Raw genomic sequence first — 18,606 nt, 5'->3', positions numbered from 1 at the left:
TATGGATGCACAGGCCTGTACATATGTGTGCATTGCACATGTGCACGTATCTGCATTTGCTCCCACGTGTACCAGAGCACTTTTGTGTGTTTGCATGCATGGATACACATGTATGTGCGCATCTGAGAGCTTGTGTGTGGTCCACAGAAGGCTGGGGGGGTGTGCACAAGGACCATGCAGAGTTTCTCTGCACTTCTCTGGACCTGCAGAGACTGCCGCCTCCCTATTCCTTCTGGTTCCATTGGCCTGAAGGAGAGCCCAGGGTAATAATAATGGGTGAGAAAAAAGAGAAGGTCAAAATAGGAAGGTTGGCGCCAAGCCTCTGGAGCCATTTAATTTAACAGTGTTGCCATGGCATCCTGAGCATCTCTTGTCATCAAGCTCTATCAGGCCTGGCCAGTCCAGGCCGTGGCTGAGGTTCTGTTCTATTTTAAGGAAACTTCCAGCCATCTGCCCAAGGTGGACTCCCACTAGGGGGCTTCACCTGGTGCCTTGCCTCCTGACACATCATCCCTTCAGGTTCTTGGGGGCCATTTGTGGCTTCAAGTTCAGCAGAGGCACTGTTGGGACAGGTGTTTAAGGTCCATGCCTGGGCACTGTGCAGGGGGGGAATTGGGGAAGGTGGGGGGAGGGGCACTCAGGGCTTGGAGAGGGCCAGGCCCAGCGGGCCTGGGGGTGACAGAGAAATGGCTCTGCTGGCCCCAAGTCCCCACACACCTGCCCTGAGGCTGAGAGACAGAAGTGATGGAAGGGGATTTGTTTCCAATGCTCCACCTCCCGGGGAGTTTAGGAGGGAAGAATGTGGAGCGTTGCCATTGTGGGAGGACAGGCACCCACAGGGCCAGCCCCCCATTGGTCAGAGGCAGTGTAGCCCAGTGCTGAGCCAAGGCTCCTGTCTTCCAGGCTTGCTTTAGCTACTTATTGGTTTGTGAGCTTGGATCAGCCACTTTCCCCACCCTGAGACTCAGCAAAGTGAAAACCATGACACTGCCAGGGGCCCTCCCAGCTGTGACATTCCGCAGGACCCAGGGGATACCTGGCCAGGTGGCGGTGGCCTGGGTGTTCTGAGTCTGATGCCCCGATCCCTGGCTCCCTGGCATATTTCAGAGTCTCTGTGCTGAGCCAGATGCTGGAGTATCTAAAGCCAGGGCTGTGGGCAGAGGAGAGCAGGGTGCCCGCTAGGCAGGTGCAGGTCCATGGGAGAGCAGGAGTGGTTTTGCTGGGCTCCAGAGTGGCTCTGCCCCCAGCAGGCACAGGAGGCCTGAGCGCTGGCCGTGGACGTGACCTCCCTGAGCTCCACGCTTCCTGTCTGCCATCTTGGCTCAGCCTGTGAAACACGCGTGTGCTGTCAGGACCGGAACCAAGGGTGCTCTTCTTACCACCTGCAGGTTCAGGGACAGAGAGAGGGACAGGGCTGGCCCCAAGTGCTGGGCAGTGTATGAGGGGCTTGGGCTGGGGGCAGGCCTGGCACTGTGACCTGTCCAGCTCTGCAAAAGGTCACAGCTGGCTTCCAGTCTCTGCTTTTTCAGACTAGTGTGTGAAGGCCCAGACTCACTGAGCTGACTGCCTGAGGACGACACTTCAGCAAGGACAAAGGGCAGGCGTCACTATCTCGGGAGTGGGCAGGAGCATGGGGTGGTGGTTAAGATGCTGGCGCCCCAGCTCAATAGGCTAATCCTCCGCCTGCGGCACCGGCACACTGGGTTCTAGTCCTGGTCGGGCGCCGGATTCTGTCCCAGTTGCCCCTCTTCCAGGCCAGCTCTCTGCTATGGCCCAGTAAGGCAGTGGAGGATGGCCCAAGTGCTTGGGCCCTGCACCCGCATGAGAGACCAGGAGAAGCACCTGGCTCCTGGCTTCGGATCAGCGCAGTGCGCCGGCTGCAGCGCACCGGCTGCGGCGGCCATTGGAGAGTGAACCAACAGCAAAAGGAAGACCTTTCTCTCTGTCTCTCTCTCTTTCACTGTCCACTCTGCCTGCCAAAAAAAAAAAAAAAAGATGCCCCTTGGGATGTCTGCAACCCAGACTGGAGTGCTTGGGGTTGAGTCCTGGCTCCACTTCTGATTCCAACATCCTGCTGATGCGCACTCTGGGGGACTGCAGGTGATGGCTCAAATACTTGGGACACTGCCACCCATGGACGAGACCTGCACTCGCAGAGTGCAGCCCTGCTGCTGTGTGTTGTGGGCAGCTGAGGAGTGAAACAGCAGATGGAAGATCTCTCTGACTCTGTCATTTTAAACAAATATTAGTAAATAAAAATTATGTAGGTATATATATATGTATACCTGGTGGGTGCTGCACTGCATAAGGACTGGGGTGGGGGGAGAGCAGGTGGAAGGACAAACCTTGCTTGCTTGTGGCTCAGCAGTGGGTCACACGGATTCCAGGAGACATTGTCTCTGTGTTTCTCTCAGTTTTTATTTTTTCAGCTCACACAAGATCTTCAAATTTAAATGTCATCAGTAAGAAGGACTTCTCTGTTTATGAAAAATAATCCAGTTCCCCCAGAGGTATAAATGTTTTAGGCAATTTATGCACTGAACACAAGAAATTGCAAATAAAAATATGACGGACGGACCTCTGGAGCCACCAACGTGTCACTTGTAGCTTTACTGTGTGCCTGCTAGAGGGTTTCCCGTGCAATGCTGTCAGTGCTCTGTTGCATTTAGATGCTAGTCTCTGACAACGTGTGGTTTTGGTGTGTCTTAGGAACCTGCCTCTCACACAGACAAGGTCACCTTCCTTCCAGGGCCACCAGGCAGTGCAGAGATGCACATAGTATCTTGCTGGGCCCCAGAGAAGCAAATCCACGGGCCCAGGGCTCCCACTTACCTGGAAATGGAATATCCCAGCATAACCAGGGCCAAAGCTTTGGTCGTGGGGGACCACTCTGGCCAGTGCTTTTTCATTAAGTGTGAGGGAGGCAATGGCAGCTAACAGCCAGCAGTCTCCTGCAAAATGCAAGTCAGAAATCAGGCTTTGCAGTGCTAATTCACAGCAAATGGGGAAGCTGTGTGCCAGAGAGAGATGCGTGTGTGTGTGTGTGTGCGGATGTTCTAGGCGTGGCCATGTCTTTTCTGCATTTAGAAAGTGGACAAGACACCAGCAAGGGCCTCTGCCTCCCTTTCAGCCTCCCTTTCAGCCTCCCTTGCCTGCTCTTCCCCTGCCCATTCCAGCAGACAGCGCTGCCTCCTTGGTGGTGTTGGGGACTCAGCCTGCGTGAGTTTCAGACAGGGCTCCGTTACGCACCACGTCTGTGACATTCCAGCAACTTCCCCTCCAGGGGACCGAGGCTGCAGGGTTGGTGTCCACGTGGGCTGAGCGAGCATGCGTTTCATGGCGGCAGCCCCAGCTGGCTCTTAGCAGAAGCTGGGGAGGGCACTTGGAAACACCCCCTGTGGATGCTCCTCCACCCCGCCCTGCCCCCCACGCCGCAGACTCCCCAGGTGTAGGCCTCGGTGGTTACAGAGAGCAGCTATACAGAGCGCAGCAGCTTGGTGGCAGCTCCATTTGCTTCCAAATATCTCGGCTTTTTCAGAAGTATTGACCTACGGAAGTCCCCAGCTGTGTCTACACGGCTACAGCTCTGGAGGAAGACTAAAAAGTGGAGTCGAGCATCCAGCAGCGTCTCCTCTGTAGGGTACTGGACTCCCAGAGCGTTCCTCTGCCCACACTGGGAATGGACGGAGTATCCGGGAGGAGCCTCGCAGCGTTCTGCATGCTACCCCTGGAAGGTGTGTGAGCAGATCCTGGGGTCTGTCTGCTTATCCCATAGGGTCTCTGGGCTTTATCCGGATGTCTGTGTGTTCAGTAAACAATACCAACGTCCCACCCAACTTGGTTTCCTCAGAGTGCTGGGTTCCACAGCGTTGGGACACTGTAATATGAACATTTTCTGGTTGTACACAAGCAAGGGAGGCTCACGGGGGCCAGGGTCAGGAGAGCTACCATTGAGTCACTCTGTCCTGGCTCTCTCGAAGGTGTCTCTGGCAGGGTGCGTGCCAGCCCAGCCATAACTGGGGCACACATGGATTCGGTCCTAATGCGTCCTCTGGTCCGTGGAAGCCTCCAGTTAGCTTTGGGAGCTGCAGGTGGGGAGTGACTCCGGCTGCGGGCTTGCAGGAACATTGCTTCAACAAACATTAGTGAGTAGTTCCTTGGTGGCAGACACTATGCCAGGCCAGGGTGCAAAGACACTGCGTTCAGGTCAAGGGCAGTCAGGGCCAGGCTGAGTCTGACAGAATCACCCTGTCCTGAGATGACCTCAACCTCTCCTCCAGCTCACAGCTGTGCCCACTTGAGGGAAATACATGTCTGTTTCTGGCCCGGAACCCATCTCAAGTCTCTTCGGCTGGAAATGCTCTGAGCCACCAAGGAGGAGGCTTAGAAGCTCATGTTATTTGCAAAATTCACAAGAATTGAACAACCAGCCAAGGAACAAGACAGCTTTTCTCCCTGCAGGGCCTGGGCAGCGAGCAGGGCTGGCCACCCAGTGCTGGGCCCAGGAGGCACTGTGCTCTGCAGGTCAGTTTGTCCAGTGGCCAGCTGGATGGTGGCTTCAGGGCATTGACAGGAGGAGCAGAGGTGTTGGTGACACCTAGTTGTTCCTGCAGGTGGTGAGAGCTCACAGGGGATCATTTCATGGTTACCTTGCATAAATTGTCCACCTGCTCTGTACTATATTTGGATATAACAAAGTAATACTTAGAATTAATGTTCTACTAAGGGGAAGTATAAAGTGTAATTTCATATTTAAGTTCACACACGTGTCACAAACCAGAATTTTGGAAAACAGATCGGCACAATGATTTTCTATCATATGGCAATGTAGGGCCCTGGGGCAGGTGAGAAGGGGTAGAGGAGTGGGAGGGGTAGGGAGGGACAGGAACAATTTCCAAAGAAGGCTCAACCTGGCAGCTGAAGGCTGCCTGAGGGTACATTTTTGAAAAGTCCAGTTGTTTCTAGAACATGCAATTTTATCTATGTATCATCTATCTATCCATCATTTAACATCTATCATCGATCTACTTGCCTACCTTCTTATGTATCTTCACGTCTGTCATTCACCCACACATCTGTCTATCCTATCTATGTGTCTATGCATCTGTCACCTTTCCTCTATTATCCGTCTATCTATCTAGCTCCCCTCTGTCCCCCTACCTCCTTATCTACCTATTGATCATCTGTGTATCCGGTTATCTGTCTACATGCCTATGGATGTATCAATCAGTCAATCATGCTCTACATATGTCCCCCCACCCCCAGACTGAGACTGAATGATCAGTGTGATAGTATTAAGAAGCCTTCAGCAGGTGAACAGATCATGAAGCTCCTCCCTTGGGAACGGGAGTGAGGTCTTCTTGCAAGAGGCTTCACACTGAGGGCCCAGTGTGCTTTCGCGCGGTCCTATCACGTGGGGACACAGCCTTCACCGCACTGGGCCTTCCACTTGGACTTCTGTGCCCTTTGTCAGAACAGGATTTCATCCAGCCGAACCTCTCCGTGCCTTGATGCCGGACTTCCAGCCTTCAGAACTGTGAGAAGTGAGCTTCCGTTCCTTATAAATTACTGTCTCAGATGTTTTGGCCTCGCAGCACAAATGGGCTAAGGCTCTATCTGCCCACGTAATTAATCATCATGAGTGTAGTGCGTGCGTCTTGGGTTCTGTGTTTGGGCCCATTCAGTCGGTCAGCATGGAGGTCCCAGCATGAGCTGCCAGAACCACAGCCAGGAGACCACAGTGAGACTCTCAGCTGCAGGGGAGCCAGGTGCTGCACAAGCTTGCGTGCCTTCTAGTGCAAGTCGCTGTCTCTCTCTGGCTGATTCCACTTGTATTTGTTAAAGGAGGTCTCTCTGCCACCCTCCCCACCCCCCATAGATATATAAAGGTAGACCTGGCCCAATTTTGGGCCAAATCTGGAAATGCAAGACTCAATTTAGCTGGTGTGGGTGCACACTCAGGTCAATTGTAGAGGGAAACTGGGTAGCTCAGGGTGGGGAGGATTTGCCCAAGTGTGAGCCGAGGGGCAACGTGGGAGAGTGGTCAGGGATGAGGTATTTGCAGCGGGAGGCTGTCTGCTTTGAAGTCTGACTGCCTTGGCTTCCTGTCGGGAGAGCGGTTGGGAAGAGAAAGGAGGCAGTGTGCACCTAGGAGAGTGCCTGGCAGGTGAGCGAGGTCACGGTGCAGGCGTAAGCTACAGTCATGGGGTGGGGTGCCACTGTGCTCAGGCTGTGCGCCCCAGGCAGCAGGCACACCCCTCCCCAGAGAAATGAGAGTGTCAGGAGCTTGGGGGCCACTGGGCTCCATTCAGAGGGGAGTGGCCACAGATCGGGGAGGAGGAAGTGGCAGGGGTAGCCCTGCCCTGTCCTGCTGGCCCCACGGCGCTCTATCCCGGCTCCCTCTTCCCACACTTACCAAGCTCCCCCTGGCAGATGTCAGTCCTGGTGGCCCCTCCAAGGATGAACTCTGGGTTTGTCACGATTTCCTGGAAGAACAAAGACTGTTACTCTAGGGGCTGGCACTGTGGTGTAGCGGGTAGAGCCACTCCCTTCAGTACCAGCATCCCATATGGGTGCCGGTTCAAGTTTTAGCTGCTCCATTTCCAATCCAGCTATGGTCTGGGAAAGCAGTAGAAGATGGCCCAAGTCCTTGGGCCCCTATACCCATGTGGGAGACCCAGAAGAAGCTCCTGGCTCCTGGCTTTGAATCGGCCCAGTCCCAGCTGTTGTGGCCATTTGGGGAGTGAATCAGCAGATGGAAGAGCGCTCTCTCTCTCTGCCTCTGCCTTTCAAATAAATTAACTAATTTTGTTTAAAAAAGAGTGTTACTCTAGTGGCCCCTGGGGTGGATGTGTTTTGTTTCCACACTTGGCGCCCCAGCCACCTGCACTCTTCTCTTGACGGTCCCATCCTGGGGAGAGCGAGGTCCTGACTCCTAACCCATCAGCCCCTCCCACCACACCTGGCTGCAGAGCAGACTATCAGCCCCGCTCAGAGAGTTCCCATCGTTACCCAGGCGCTGGACTGGGAGGCAGGGGCTGAGTGTTCAAATCCCGGTTCCCCGACCCATGAACTTTGTGATCTTAAAATGAGGTGAGGTGAGGTGAACATACACTACAGACTGGCGCCTGGGATTAGACACAGATGCTCACTCTCCACTCAGCTTTTTAGAGATGTATTTAGGTAAATATATATATATAATATATATATGTAATATGTACATATGTGCACACATTTCTCATACAACTTTACTGAAGTGCATTATATGTATTTTATTTTATGCATTATTTTATGTAGATGATAAAAAAAGTTCATGGAAAGTAGAACTAAAATATACTTGCTTTGGTGTGAAAAAAATTTAAATCCATGCATATGAGGTGGTTATCAAAAAAAGCTCATACAAAATTCATATTATGAAAAAAACTACACCATGAATTTCAAAATTTTTTGCACCAAAATAAATTTGTTCTTTGATTCCATTTACCAAGAGCTTTTTGTAGCGCCCTCATATGATCTGTATTATATATACACATAATGTGGAGAGATATGTATTAAACATTAGGCAAACAGTGTTGGGAAGTGATTATGTGAAAAGTGCACATTTATTCCGAGTTCTTGGGCTCCATGCCTAGCAATGGACCGAGCCAAGAAGAGGAAGTCACCTGCCTGGTGGAGCTTCCGTGAGACCGGGGCAGACACACCAAGCCCAAGCACGAGCAAGTGAAGCCCTGGGAGGGGAAGTGAGGGTAGGGTGGGGCTGCATTCACTGGAGTGGCTGGGGAGGCCTCTAGGAAAGCCAACAAAGAGTGTGTATGTGTGTGCATGTGTGAGCATGTGTGTGCATGTGTATGTGTGTATGTGTGCATTGCCTCTCTCTGTGTGTGAGGGTGCAGAGAGAGGAGGCAGCGAACCGTGAGACTAGATGACAGGCCTGGCAGGCAGCTCAGGCTCCAGCCGACAGGAAGCAGAGCACCGTCAGCCTCTTCTGGGTTTGTCTGGTAGAACAGCTTGTGCTGCTCCGCCTCCCCTGAGCCCCTGAGCCCCTGTGCACTGATCTGCCTCCCTCAAGCTTCCCGGGACTTCACGTCTTCTCTGGTCTCAGAGTCACAAGGAGTGCTGTGGTTTGACTGTGCTTTGCCCCCTGCAAAACCCTTGTGGGAGTCAGGGCCCACTGTGAGGCATGATGAGAGCGGGCACGTACAGGCTGTGGGCACAGGCTGTGCTCCTGTGTCATTAGCAACATGGCCAGCACCTGCCCTGGGAGGGCCACGTGGCCCAGGGTCTGTCACCACCAGGCTGGTGCATCCTGGAGGAGGCCGAGCACTGTGACTGCACAGCTCAGCTCTCTGCCCTGGGAATCTCCTTGACTGCAAGCTGCCCATCCCCCATCTTTGTTTTCTGTTGCTAATGACACAGGAGTGTCATAAAGGGCCTGTCATAAAGGAAAAAGGGTTACTTGGGCTTCTGGCTCTGGAGACCTAAGGGTGAGGGGTGGCCTTCTTTCTGGCAGAGTCCCAAGGGGGCTCCGGGAAAGCCCGGTAAAGACCTGGCGACAGAACAGGGAGCGCATGTGTGACTCTTATCTGGTCTCCTTCTCTTATAAAAGGCCTGGTACAGGCCACACCCACTGGGGGGCAGAAGCTCACCTTCTTCCAGGCTGGGCCTGATAGCCTCCCATCCCCGTCCCATCCCCAGGTAACCTCCTCGGGGTGCTCCCTGCCCTGAGAGCAAGTCTGGCTGCCCAGCACCCCCTGATGGCCTGTGGCTTTGCGCTCCATCAGGCACAGCTGTGTGTGACAAGCAGGTGGGGCCAGGGAGGGCGGCCCTGCACTTGCTGAGCTCTGTGCTCCGTGCCAATGCCGAGCAGGGTACAGCCAGCAACTCAGTACAGAGGCGTCTGGAAAGGAGACTGGCAGTGCTTACGACTTCCCTGCGGCCACTTGCCCCCCTGTCAGAGACCCTGCACCTCTGTGCTGCAAGACTTGCCCCCACCCCAGCCCCTTTGCTCCTGATTTTCCAGAAGTCTACAAGAGACCATGCAAAGCCATCAGCTCCCTCTCTGTCCCTGGGCATGAGGACCAGACGCAGGGGACAATCTGAGATGCAGACAAAGCGAAGGGCTGGACGGATTCTTAGAATGAATTTACAGGAAGGGCAGCAAGCTGCAGATCTGGGTTAAGGTAAATAAGGAATTGATTGTTCAGCCCTAGGTGGAGCCCGTGTGATGAGGAAGAGATAAGAGGGCTGGGCAGAGCGGGGAGGGCTGGCGGAGGGTCCTGCGTGTCTGGGCCCCAGGCTGGGGTCCCGGCCTCCCCCAGCATTTGGGCTAGAGCTGAGAGGAAGGTTGCAGTAGACATGACAGCCTGAGGTTCTGGAAGTCCTGGGCTGGTCTCCGGGGCCTTGGCCTGTGCCTGGAGCTTTTACCTTGAAATGCCAACTTTGACATTGTAAACCACAGAGGTGCCTGACAGCCAAATGATGTCTGTGCAGACTGCAAGACTGGGGCCCTCCCAGAGTGGGCACCGCTGGCGTGAGGCTGCGACCACAGCCGTGGAAATGACCATGACTAATGCTTATTATTTATGTGCCAAACGCTCTTCTAAGTGCTCAACACGCAGTCACACTGCTGATTCTCACAGTGACTGGATAAGGCAAGTCGCATCACAGTCCCCATTTTATGGAAGGGGCATCTGAGGTTCTGTAGTGGCCACCGTGGGGTGCTGCTCCTTTCAGGGAGGAGGGCTTGCTCCCACTGCTGGGAGCAGTAGCCTCTTTCGGGTTGGCTGGGGGGAAGTGAGCTTCTCCAAGGTCACACATCTCAGGGGTATCTGCAGCCGAGGCCTGATCAATAGGGCCACACACACAGCAGGGACAACTCGGAGGCACCAGCCCGGCTCCAAAGTGCCCAGGGCTTGGCTGAGACCTTCATGGGACCACAGAACCCAATCCTGTTCGCGTCCTTTCCCTCCACACGTGTGACCCTTAGTGCGGCCCTGGTAAGCCTCAGAGTCCAGGAAGACAACCCCCTAACTGGAAGAAGCGGTGTTCTCAGGTGGGCGGGACCCCTTTGTTACCTGCAGGAATGAGGCAGAGGGCTTTATCACCACCAGCTCTGCTCACCACCACTCTGCTTTCAGGGCCCACGAGAGGTGCTCTGCCCTAATCAGGAGGCTGTTCGCCAACGAATGCAAAGGTTTGCCAATGAAGGCTCCGAGGGATCTTATCGATCCCTGGCTTGTAGGGTGGGTGCGTTGAGATGATCCTGGTAACCGACATTTGTCCAGGCCTCAGTAACTGCTAGCACAGTGGTTAAGCCACTGCTTGGGAGGCCTGCATCTCACATCACAGTTTCTGGTTCCAGTTCTGGCTACTCCTCTGCAGATCCAGCTTCCTGCTAATGTGCTTGGGAGGCAGCAGATGGTGACTCAAATATCTGAGTCCCTGTCACCCTTGTAGGAGACCTGGCTGCAGTTCCTAGCTTCTGGCTCTGGCCTGGCCTGGCGCTGGCTGGTGTGAGCAATTGGGAGTGAACCAGTAGATGGAAGATCTCTTTTTCTCTCTCCCCCAGTCTCTCCTGCTCTTTCTGTCACACTAGTTCAATCAATCAATCAATCAATCTTTACAAAAGAGAAAGGGGTCCCCGGTGTGTGAATCTGAGCATGTGGTGGGGAACAGGATAAAGCAGCCCCTGGCCTTACAGAGGGGTTGGGCTCTAAGGAGGATCCCAGGCAGCTGCTCAGAGGGTTGTATGAAAACAGCATAAACCTTGAACGAAAGACAACCAAGGGTGCTTAGGGAACAGCAGGCCTCATAGCGCAGACCAGTGAGGATGAGTGGAAGTTTGCCAGGCAGAGCGACAGAGCATGAGTGTGGGATGCTGTGGGTGGAGCACCCGCCCATGGGGAGGTTGCACAGGCTGCACACCAGGTAGAGAGGCTCCTCTGCTTCAATGCTGAGCTGAGCCAGGGTGTGGAGGAGGGGCTGGCTGGGCCTGGTTGAGACAGGAAGAGGCAATGGGTGTTTCTCAGCAGGTGGGCTGAATCATGTGGGAATAGCAGGCTAGGAGAGTACTGGGGAACAGGCGCCAGGCGGGGGGGGGCAGCACGGCGCTTAACAATGCCTGACCCAAATGCTGGGGCTTGCAACGTCTCTCTCCAGTCAGCCATTCCCCTGGAGGCCTCAGGGCTTAACCAACACAAGACTCCAGAAAGCTCCCTGAGCTCTTTGGGCCTTATTTTGTAACCTTGATAATTAAGTCATTCTAAAGGTTCAAATTAGTTTTTTTTTTTTAAAGTATGGAACTGCTTTTAAAAATAAAAATAAATCCCAATTAAGATTTAAAAAAATTTCACCAGCGCTGTGGTGTAATAGGTTAAGCCTCTGCCTGTGGTGCTGGCATCCCATGTGGGTACCAGTTTGAGTCCCGGCTGTCCACTGATCCAGCTGTCTACTAGTGGCCTGGGAAAGCAGTAGAGGATGGCCCACATCCTTGAGCCCCTGCACCCACGTGGGAGACCCAGAAGAATCTCCTAGCTCGTGCCTTTGGCCTGGCCCAGCCCCCGGTCATCGTGGCCATTTGGGGAGTGAACCAGCAAATGGAAGACCACTCTGCCTATAACTCTGCCTCTCAAATAAATAAATCTTTAAAAAAAAATAAAAAAAATTCGTGTCCAAGTGACTCTGGTATATTTTCCTTTTGGAAGTTTTTCTTTTTTTCTTCCACCACCTCCTACAGGATGGGAGATGATTAAGGGGAAGTTCAAGGACAAACATAGAAATCCGATGTACAGCCCTTGGCGTGAAAACTGTTGACTGCTCTTGATGGAGGCTTGATGCGCTCCAGTGGGGGCTGTGACCCCAATTACCTGAACCCCAGGCACAGATCGAGATAGGAAGGCCTTTCAGCACTGCCTAAGCTGGGAGAAGGAAGGGAGTGGGAGGGGCAGGTTCCCAAGCGTGGAGCCCTCTTTGGGGTTGGGAAAAGTCCCAGGCAATTTCCAGAAAGAGCGAGTTGATCTTTGCAGAGCGGCTAGGAGAGAGAGCATGCAGGCACGGGTGAGAGCAGAGGCGGGACTGACCGGGAGCACCCCAAGGTCCTTTCCTGACCCTTCACGTAAAAGTTCACCGGGGGTGATCCCATGAGACTGCCTGCCTAGCTCATGTAGTTAGCTTGACTGCTGGCAGGTGGTGGGAGCCCCAGGCACATTTCCCCCACCCCCCCGCCTCTGCCAATCAGGTAAACTGCGCCCAGGTGTGGCCCAGGCCCACCTGGAAAGCTACTAGCCTACCTGACCTTCAAGCTGATTGGAGAAGCACAGTGGCGCCAATATCAGCTTCATCCTATAGAATTAGTATTGGCCCTGAATTAGTTACGCCCCCTCTGCCTGTCCTTCAGGTGCGCTTAGTCATTAATAAAGCGGACATGTTCACCGAAACGTGCCTCTGGTGTTTCTGGTTGAAGAACACTGATAGCACTGGGGCCTTGTGGGATCAGCCTGCAATTCATTGTGCTGTATCCAGGAGTTGTGTGGACCAAACTGATTCTCCATTCAAAACAGAAGCTATGAGTTTGAGGTCAGCTGCCCTAGTGGGTCATCTTCCTCAATGATGCTCCAGACCCGGCTCCTTAGGTTAAGTAGGTACTTCCAGCCTTCTCATACCAAGCAGCCATAGAGAACCCTGGTATTTGTATGGTACCCTGGGGTGAACAGAGAAAGCTGCCCATGGCTGCAGGGGACCAGGCCAAGGGCATTAGCCCAGCAGGCATGGAGGCAATCCGCTTCCCAGAGCTGTCTGTGGGCTTCTCCCCCTTCTCTGAAAGCAACTGGCAGCCTGCAGCACCCCTGCACTGCCTGTGTGTGGGCTGAGGGCTGGAATCAAACCCAAGAAGACCTAAGGGCTATGGGCAGCGTCTCTCGGAGGTCACCACCGTGTGCACTAGAACATCTGCTTTTGATTTTGCAAATGTCTTCTTTCTTTTATTTTTAAAATAAGATTTATATATGTATTTATTTGAAAGGCAGAGCTACAGAGAGGGAGAGAGAGCGAGCTTCCATCTGCTGGTTCACCCCCCCAAATGTTTGCAATGACTGGGGTCGGGCCAAATTGAAGCTAAGAGCCAGGAGCCGCCTCCGGGTCTCCCACACAGGTGCAGAGGCCCAGGGACTTGGGCCATTTTCTGTTGCTTTCCTAGGCACATTAGCAGAGACCTGGATTGGAAGTGGAGCAGCTGGGAATTGAACCAGCGCCCATATAGGATGCCGGTGGCGCAGGTGGTGACTTTACCCGTTGCACCACAGCACCAGCCCTGAAATGTCCTTTTTCTTATTGAGCAGAGCAAGGTCTGTTAATCCTGACATCACACTGACCTCACACTGCTCTTGGCCTAGTGCACAGGATCAAAACTGAGTTTAGCTTTCCGTTGTTGTGAGGAGGCGGCCAGGAGTTTTCTCCTGAGCTCTGCTAGGACCACTGAATGCTATGACAATTTCATCCATGTGCAAGGCCCTGTGTTGGGACTTAAGGTTTCTTCCCTCACCCTGTGGGGGGAATGTTTGCCTATGCGTGTAAGTGTGCACACACTTACACACAGGTACACACATGCACACTTCACACACACGTTCCCTCCCAGTCACACACAACTCACACTTGGTCAAATGTGTGCATGCACAGAGACACCCCCCCCCCCCACTGCTCACAAGGGACTAGCAACACAGACCTTACCACTTCACAAACAACAGCTCACCTATACTTTGGCCCTGCTCCTAAAGAGTCCAGAGGCTTTCTCGTGTGCACTTTTCCAAGTACATGTGTTACACATTTAAATATCAACACTCTCTTCATGCTGGGAGGTAGAGAAGAGGCAGTTATGGTGAGTCCTTTGCTCCCCATGAGTAAGATGTCACTGAGAGCTGATGATGACCATAGCAGCAATGGTTACAATGACAACACCTGTCATCTGGTGAACACTGTGTGTGCGCTGGACATTGATCTACATTAGTCATTGCTGTTCCCATCATACAAGTGAGGAGGCCCAGGTTGTGATGAGGCCAGAGTGGCCCAGCACTGAGGGTCTCACGTGAGGTCCAGCACCCTTTGCTCTCCCTTCCTCACACGTGAGCAACCTGGCCCCAAGGAAGCCACTTCCTGGGCAGCACCCACCAGGAGGAAATGGCAACCAGCCAGCTCCAGGTCAGAGGCAGGGCCCTGACCAACGCAACAAATATTGACATTGCGTTCCAAGCACCAGCTGGCACCTCTTGGCACCCATCTCCTCCAGCTGGGGGTGGGGGTTGGGCAGCACTGACCCTGATTCTCCTCCAAGAACAGGCATGCAGGTTCTGGGGAGAACACCTCTGCTTCACTGTGTTCCGTTCATCAAATGTTCACTGAGAACTCGTTGAGCCAGCTGGCTCGGGGCCAGAAACCACAGCGCCCTCCCATGCATTAGCCCTTGTAGTCACCTGCAGGGCAGGCAGGGACAGTTTCTGAACTGCCTCCCGTCTGCTCTGGCATCCCCATGCCCTTGGATGCTGGCAGGACCTGACACTTGTCCTTTCAGATGAAGCTTTGACTCTTGCTCACTGCCTACTGACAAGACCCTCCCTGACCCCAGGGCCCAGGCCTTGGTGGCACTGAGAGCTCAGAGCAGGGGAGGAGGGGGCTGCCACACCTCTGGGCACCCCCCTACCCAGGGCATCCCAGTCCTGCACAACATTTCCTGCCTTCACACTGCCCAGCTTCCCCAGGGAGCCTGGGCAGAGATGAGCGTGGCTGCCCTCTCCCAGCTTGGCCACCCCCACCCCCTCAGCCCTGCTCGCCCCACTCACCCCAGGCCGTTTCCACTTGAAGGGGACTGGGGGTCTCTCACTGTAGAATAGAGAGGAGTTGTTGGTGGGGAAGTCTGGGTCCTCAAACAGGGCACCCTTCCTCAGGCACCCCTGCCTCAGCTGCTCGAAGCTCTGGCCCGACGAGTGGGTGATCCTGGCGTCTTTGGGAGTCGGCTGTGCCTGGGGCCCTGAGTCTCGGTGGAGGTAAGGCATGGCTGCTCCCTGGCTGACCGGCTGGAGGCAGAGACAAGAGGGAAAGTCAGGGCCAAGCCAAACTGCCTGTGGCAGCCCAGGAACCACCCAGAGAGCCTGGGGCTGGGTGGCCCGGCCTCCACCTGTTTGTTGGGTGCCTCCCTGTTGGCCTGCGATGGGCACACCCGGACAGCAAACGGCAGCGAGAGGCATCTGAGCACTCGGGGCTCCTGCAGAGTCAGAGGTGGCTCAGAGGGAGGCTCGGCCAGCTCCCAGCAGAGGCCGCACCTCTGCTGAGTGCGCTGGCGAGACCCGGAGGGTGAGACAGGCTTGCTTTCCGGAAAAGGGAGCAGGTAGCCACGTTGGTCCAGGGGGCAGCTGGGAGGAGAGGCCCTGCATGGTCAGGAGTCCCAGCTCCCAGGTCAGAGAAGGCAGCCTTCTGTGGTTGGGGGACGACCTGACGGCTCGCAGAGGTGCGGTTTATGCGGATGGAGCTTGTGCAGCCCTCACACGGGCAATCCCAGCTTGACAGTGGTCAGCAACACACTTTTGCAAAGGGCAGGCGACCCCTTGGCTTTGTGTCGAGGCAGCCGTCCCCACTGCTGTGTCCCCATAAAACTTTACTTCCAGGATGGGGGCCGGATTTCCTCCAATCTGTGCTCTGATGCAAGCAAACTCCCAGGGGCACACGTGCCTCTCTTCTCCAGACATCGCATTAATAAAGTTCCTTGCCATATATAACCCTGCAAACAGAGCCTCGCGACTGAGAAAATCTGAGGGCCAGGGACAGAGCCACTTCAACACGTGATTAGCCACCACGGGGAACGGCAGGTGTTCTGAGTGCTTTGCAGTGATTTCTGTGTGATCCCCTACAGTCGAAGTTGGGGTTTGGCCCCTAGGGGTCCTGAGTTAATGGGTGCAGTTAAAAGCCTGTGACAAGAATTTTCAAGGGGCTGGAACTGTGGCGTGGCTGGTAACGCCGTTGCCTGTAGTGCCGGCATCCCATATGGGCAACGGTTTGAGTCCCGGCTGCTCCACTTCTGATCTAGCTCTCTGCTGTGGCCTGGGAAAGCAGTAGAAGATGGCCCAAGTCCTTGAGCCCCTGCACTTACGTGGGAGACCTGGAAGAAGCTCCTGGATCCTGGTTTCAGATTGGTGCAACACCAGCCATTGTGGCCAATAGGGGAGTAGCCAGTGGATGGAAGACCTCTCTCTCTCTTTCTTTCTCTCTGTCTCTCTCTCTGCCTCCCCTTCTCTCTGTGTAACTTTCAAATAAATAAATCTTAAAAAACAATTTTCAAATCTGCTCCCAATTCCCAGGAGGGCTCCCTTAGTGCAAGGTGGCCCTGTGTGCTGTCTCACAGTGAAGGCAGGAGACATTTGGGTTGAACACTGCGGTCATCTGAATGGTCCAATTGTCCCCCCAAATTCATGTTGAAATCCTGCCCCCCTTGCTGCTGGTTGTTGGGAGGTGGGGCCTTTGGGGGGTGATGGGGTCATGAGGGTGGAGCCTTCACAGGTGGGATTAGTGCCCTCATAAAATAGACCCCAGAGACAGCCTCCTCCCTTCAGCACTGGAGGACACAGCCACGGGGCACCGTGGGTGGACCAGAAGTAAAACCTCACCAGACACCGAATCTGTGGGCGGCTCGACCTTGGGCTCACAGCCTCCCGAGCTGTGAGCAGCAGGACTCCTGCTGTGCAGAGGCCACCCCGTCCCCAGTGTTTCGTTAGAGCAGCTGGACAGGCCCAGGGTGATCTCCGATGAGTGACCCCTGCGGTCTGCTCCTGTCTCTGCAGCATCCATCAGGACAATTGGTGCCGCCTCCCAGGGCCGGGGTGAGAAACAAAGCATTTTGTGGAGCCCAGCAGGTGCAGGGGGTCAGAGCAGTGGGTCCCCACTTCTCCTGTCCCCATTGCAGCCCCTTTCCATCCCCAGATAGGGGCTCTCCCGGCCCCCTTCCAAGCCTCTCTTGCCCCCGCCTTGTAAGGCTTCCTTGTTGTGTCTCTGTCCGTGGACCACAGACCCTGGAGGGCTCCCACTGCGGCTGGAGCATACTTCAGGTCTGTGCAGATGATTCTCCGCTCTCTGCGATGGAGAAGCCCCAGGCCCTGTCAGCTCTGCTTCCTGGTGATTAAGGAGGGCAGCCAGGGAGACAGGTGCAGCATGGAGCGGACCATCCATTTCTGATGACACCTCAGCAGGAAGATCATTAGCAGCCCTGATTTCTGAGCATGTCCCCTTCAGACACCCCAGCGGCCAGGAAAAGGACCTTGAAAGAAAATTCAGCATTCTCAAGTTCGCAAAGGAGTTGCTTACTAGTGGAACTTCAAGCTCTAGGGACTTAGGTTCTTAGGGGTCCCGTCCACCACAGAGCCTCGCTATGTACTGCAAGAACCAGCCTTTTTCCTTAAAGCCTTTTTTTGGTTATCAGTTAATGCGAGAGCTGCATGGTCATTTGTGAATCAAGCAAAAACGCCTTAGAGTGGGGAATACAGAGAGCGAGCAATCCTCTCCCATCGTAGCCAGGGTTCACCTGCTGCTGGCTCGGCAGGACCCTGTGAATGCTGCGGCTGGGGTGTGTTCTCGGGAGTTCGCTGCTTGTTCATCCCTCTCAACCCCCAAGATCGTGTTCTCTGGGAAGTCCACGATCAGCCGCAGACCGTCAGCCACCCACCATGGCCATGGTGCTGCTCTCCGCTCATCTTGCCAGCAGGCCTGGCTGCGCTGGACTCCTCCACGGCCGGTCGTGTCTTAGCATCGAATTCCACGCCCAGCTTGACCCCACGTCCTGCGTAGTTGCTGGAGGTTGAACCAACACCCAGGGAAAGCAGATGTCATCTCTCTGCTCCGATTTCCAAACCTCGCTTCTTCTTGGCATGAAAAATGGTTGCAGAACCTTTAGCTGCACTGTCTGAGGCCTGCCAACTACCACCATCCAGCCCCTCACTCAGAAAGAGGGCCCAGACCTTGGTCAGGTAACAGGGTGTCCTTCTCATCATAAGCCCTGTCCTCTTGTCACCAGCCAAGAGACGTGAGTGGCTCTGAGCCCTGCAGTTCCCCCCAGAGTCATTCATCATGTCAGCTGTCTCTTCCTCTCCTGAGCAGAAGCACCTGCTAAATGACTTCTAAAATTCATGCTCCTTAGCCTGGTCTCTGGGGCCTTCTGGGTCTCTTGTTTCTGCACTGCCCTTCCCCTCTCTCCGCTCCACAGCCTAGGGCTGAAGCAAACGTGCTTCGCTTCTCTTCCTCGTGGTCGTCTAGCTGGGCACTGGCTTGGCCCTGGACGCCATGGAACAAAACTCAAGGACAAGTATCAGGAGTCATCACGTGAGTGCAGGAGTCTCTTGCACCCAGGTTTTGAAAGGTGTGCAGAACAGACCGATCCTGCAATGGGGCTTGTCCTGTTTCCTGTTTCCTATTCCTGTTTCCCATCATCCCATGGTGACTCCTGGCCTGTGGTGTGGAGGAAGGGGCTGGCAGGTGGAGGAAGGTACCAGAGTGGAGGGTATGAGCAGAAGTCCAGGGGAGAGGGGCCTCGGCTCACACATGGCATCATGAGAAAGACGGCAGCAAGGGGAGGAC

At 54.5% G+C, this 18,606-nt stretch overlaps 1 protein-coding gene across 2 annotated transcripts in view; it reads right to left on the bottom strand.

The window, feature by feature from the left end:
• Positions 1 to 15,041, bottom strand: part of CAPN9 (calpain 9) — a 43,295-nt gene extending 28,254 nt beyond the window's left edge. The window contains exons 1-3 of one of the 2 annotated variants that reach the window (XM_062211369.1): positions 14,829 to 15,041; positions 6,416 to 6,485; positions 2,833 to 2,951 (exon numbers count right to left, since the gene is read on the bottom strand). In XM_062211369.1, coding sequence (XP_062067353.1) covers positions 2,833 to 2,951; positions 6,416 to 6,485; positions 14,829 to 15,041 — 402 coding nt within the window. The remainder of the gene's footprint in view (positions 1 to 2,832; positions 2,952 to 6,415; positions 6,486 to 14,828) is intronic. The other variant, XM_062211370.1, reaches the window with a different exon arrangement.
• Positions 15,042 to 18,606: the final 3,565 nt, after the last annotated feature.

Source organism: Lepus europaeus, chromosome 14 (assembly GCF_033115175.1).
Source record: "Lepus europaeus isolate LE1 chromosome 14, mLepTim1.pri, whole genome shotgun sequence".
Classification (NCBI taxonomy): Eukaryota; Metazoa; Chordata; class Mammalia; order Lagomorpha; family Leporidae; genus Lepus; species Lepus europaeus.
Note: the sequence above shows the minus strand (reverse complement) of the source record. Positions and strands in the feature narration are given on the sequence as shown.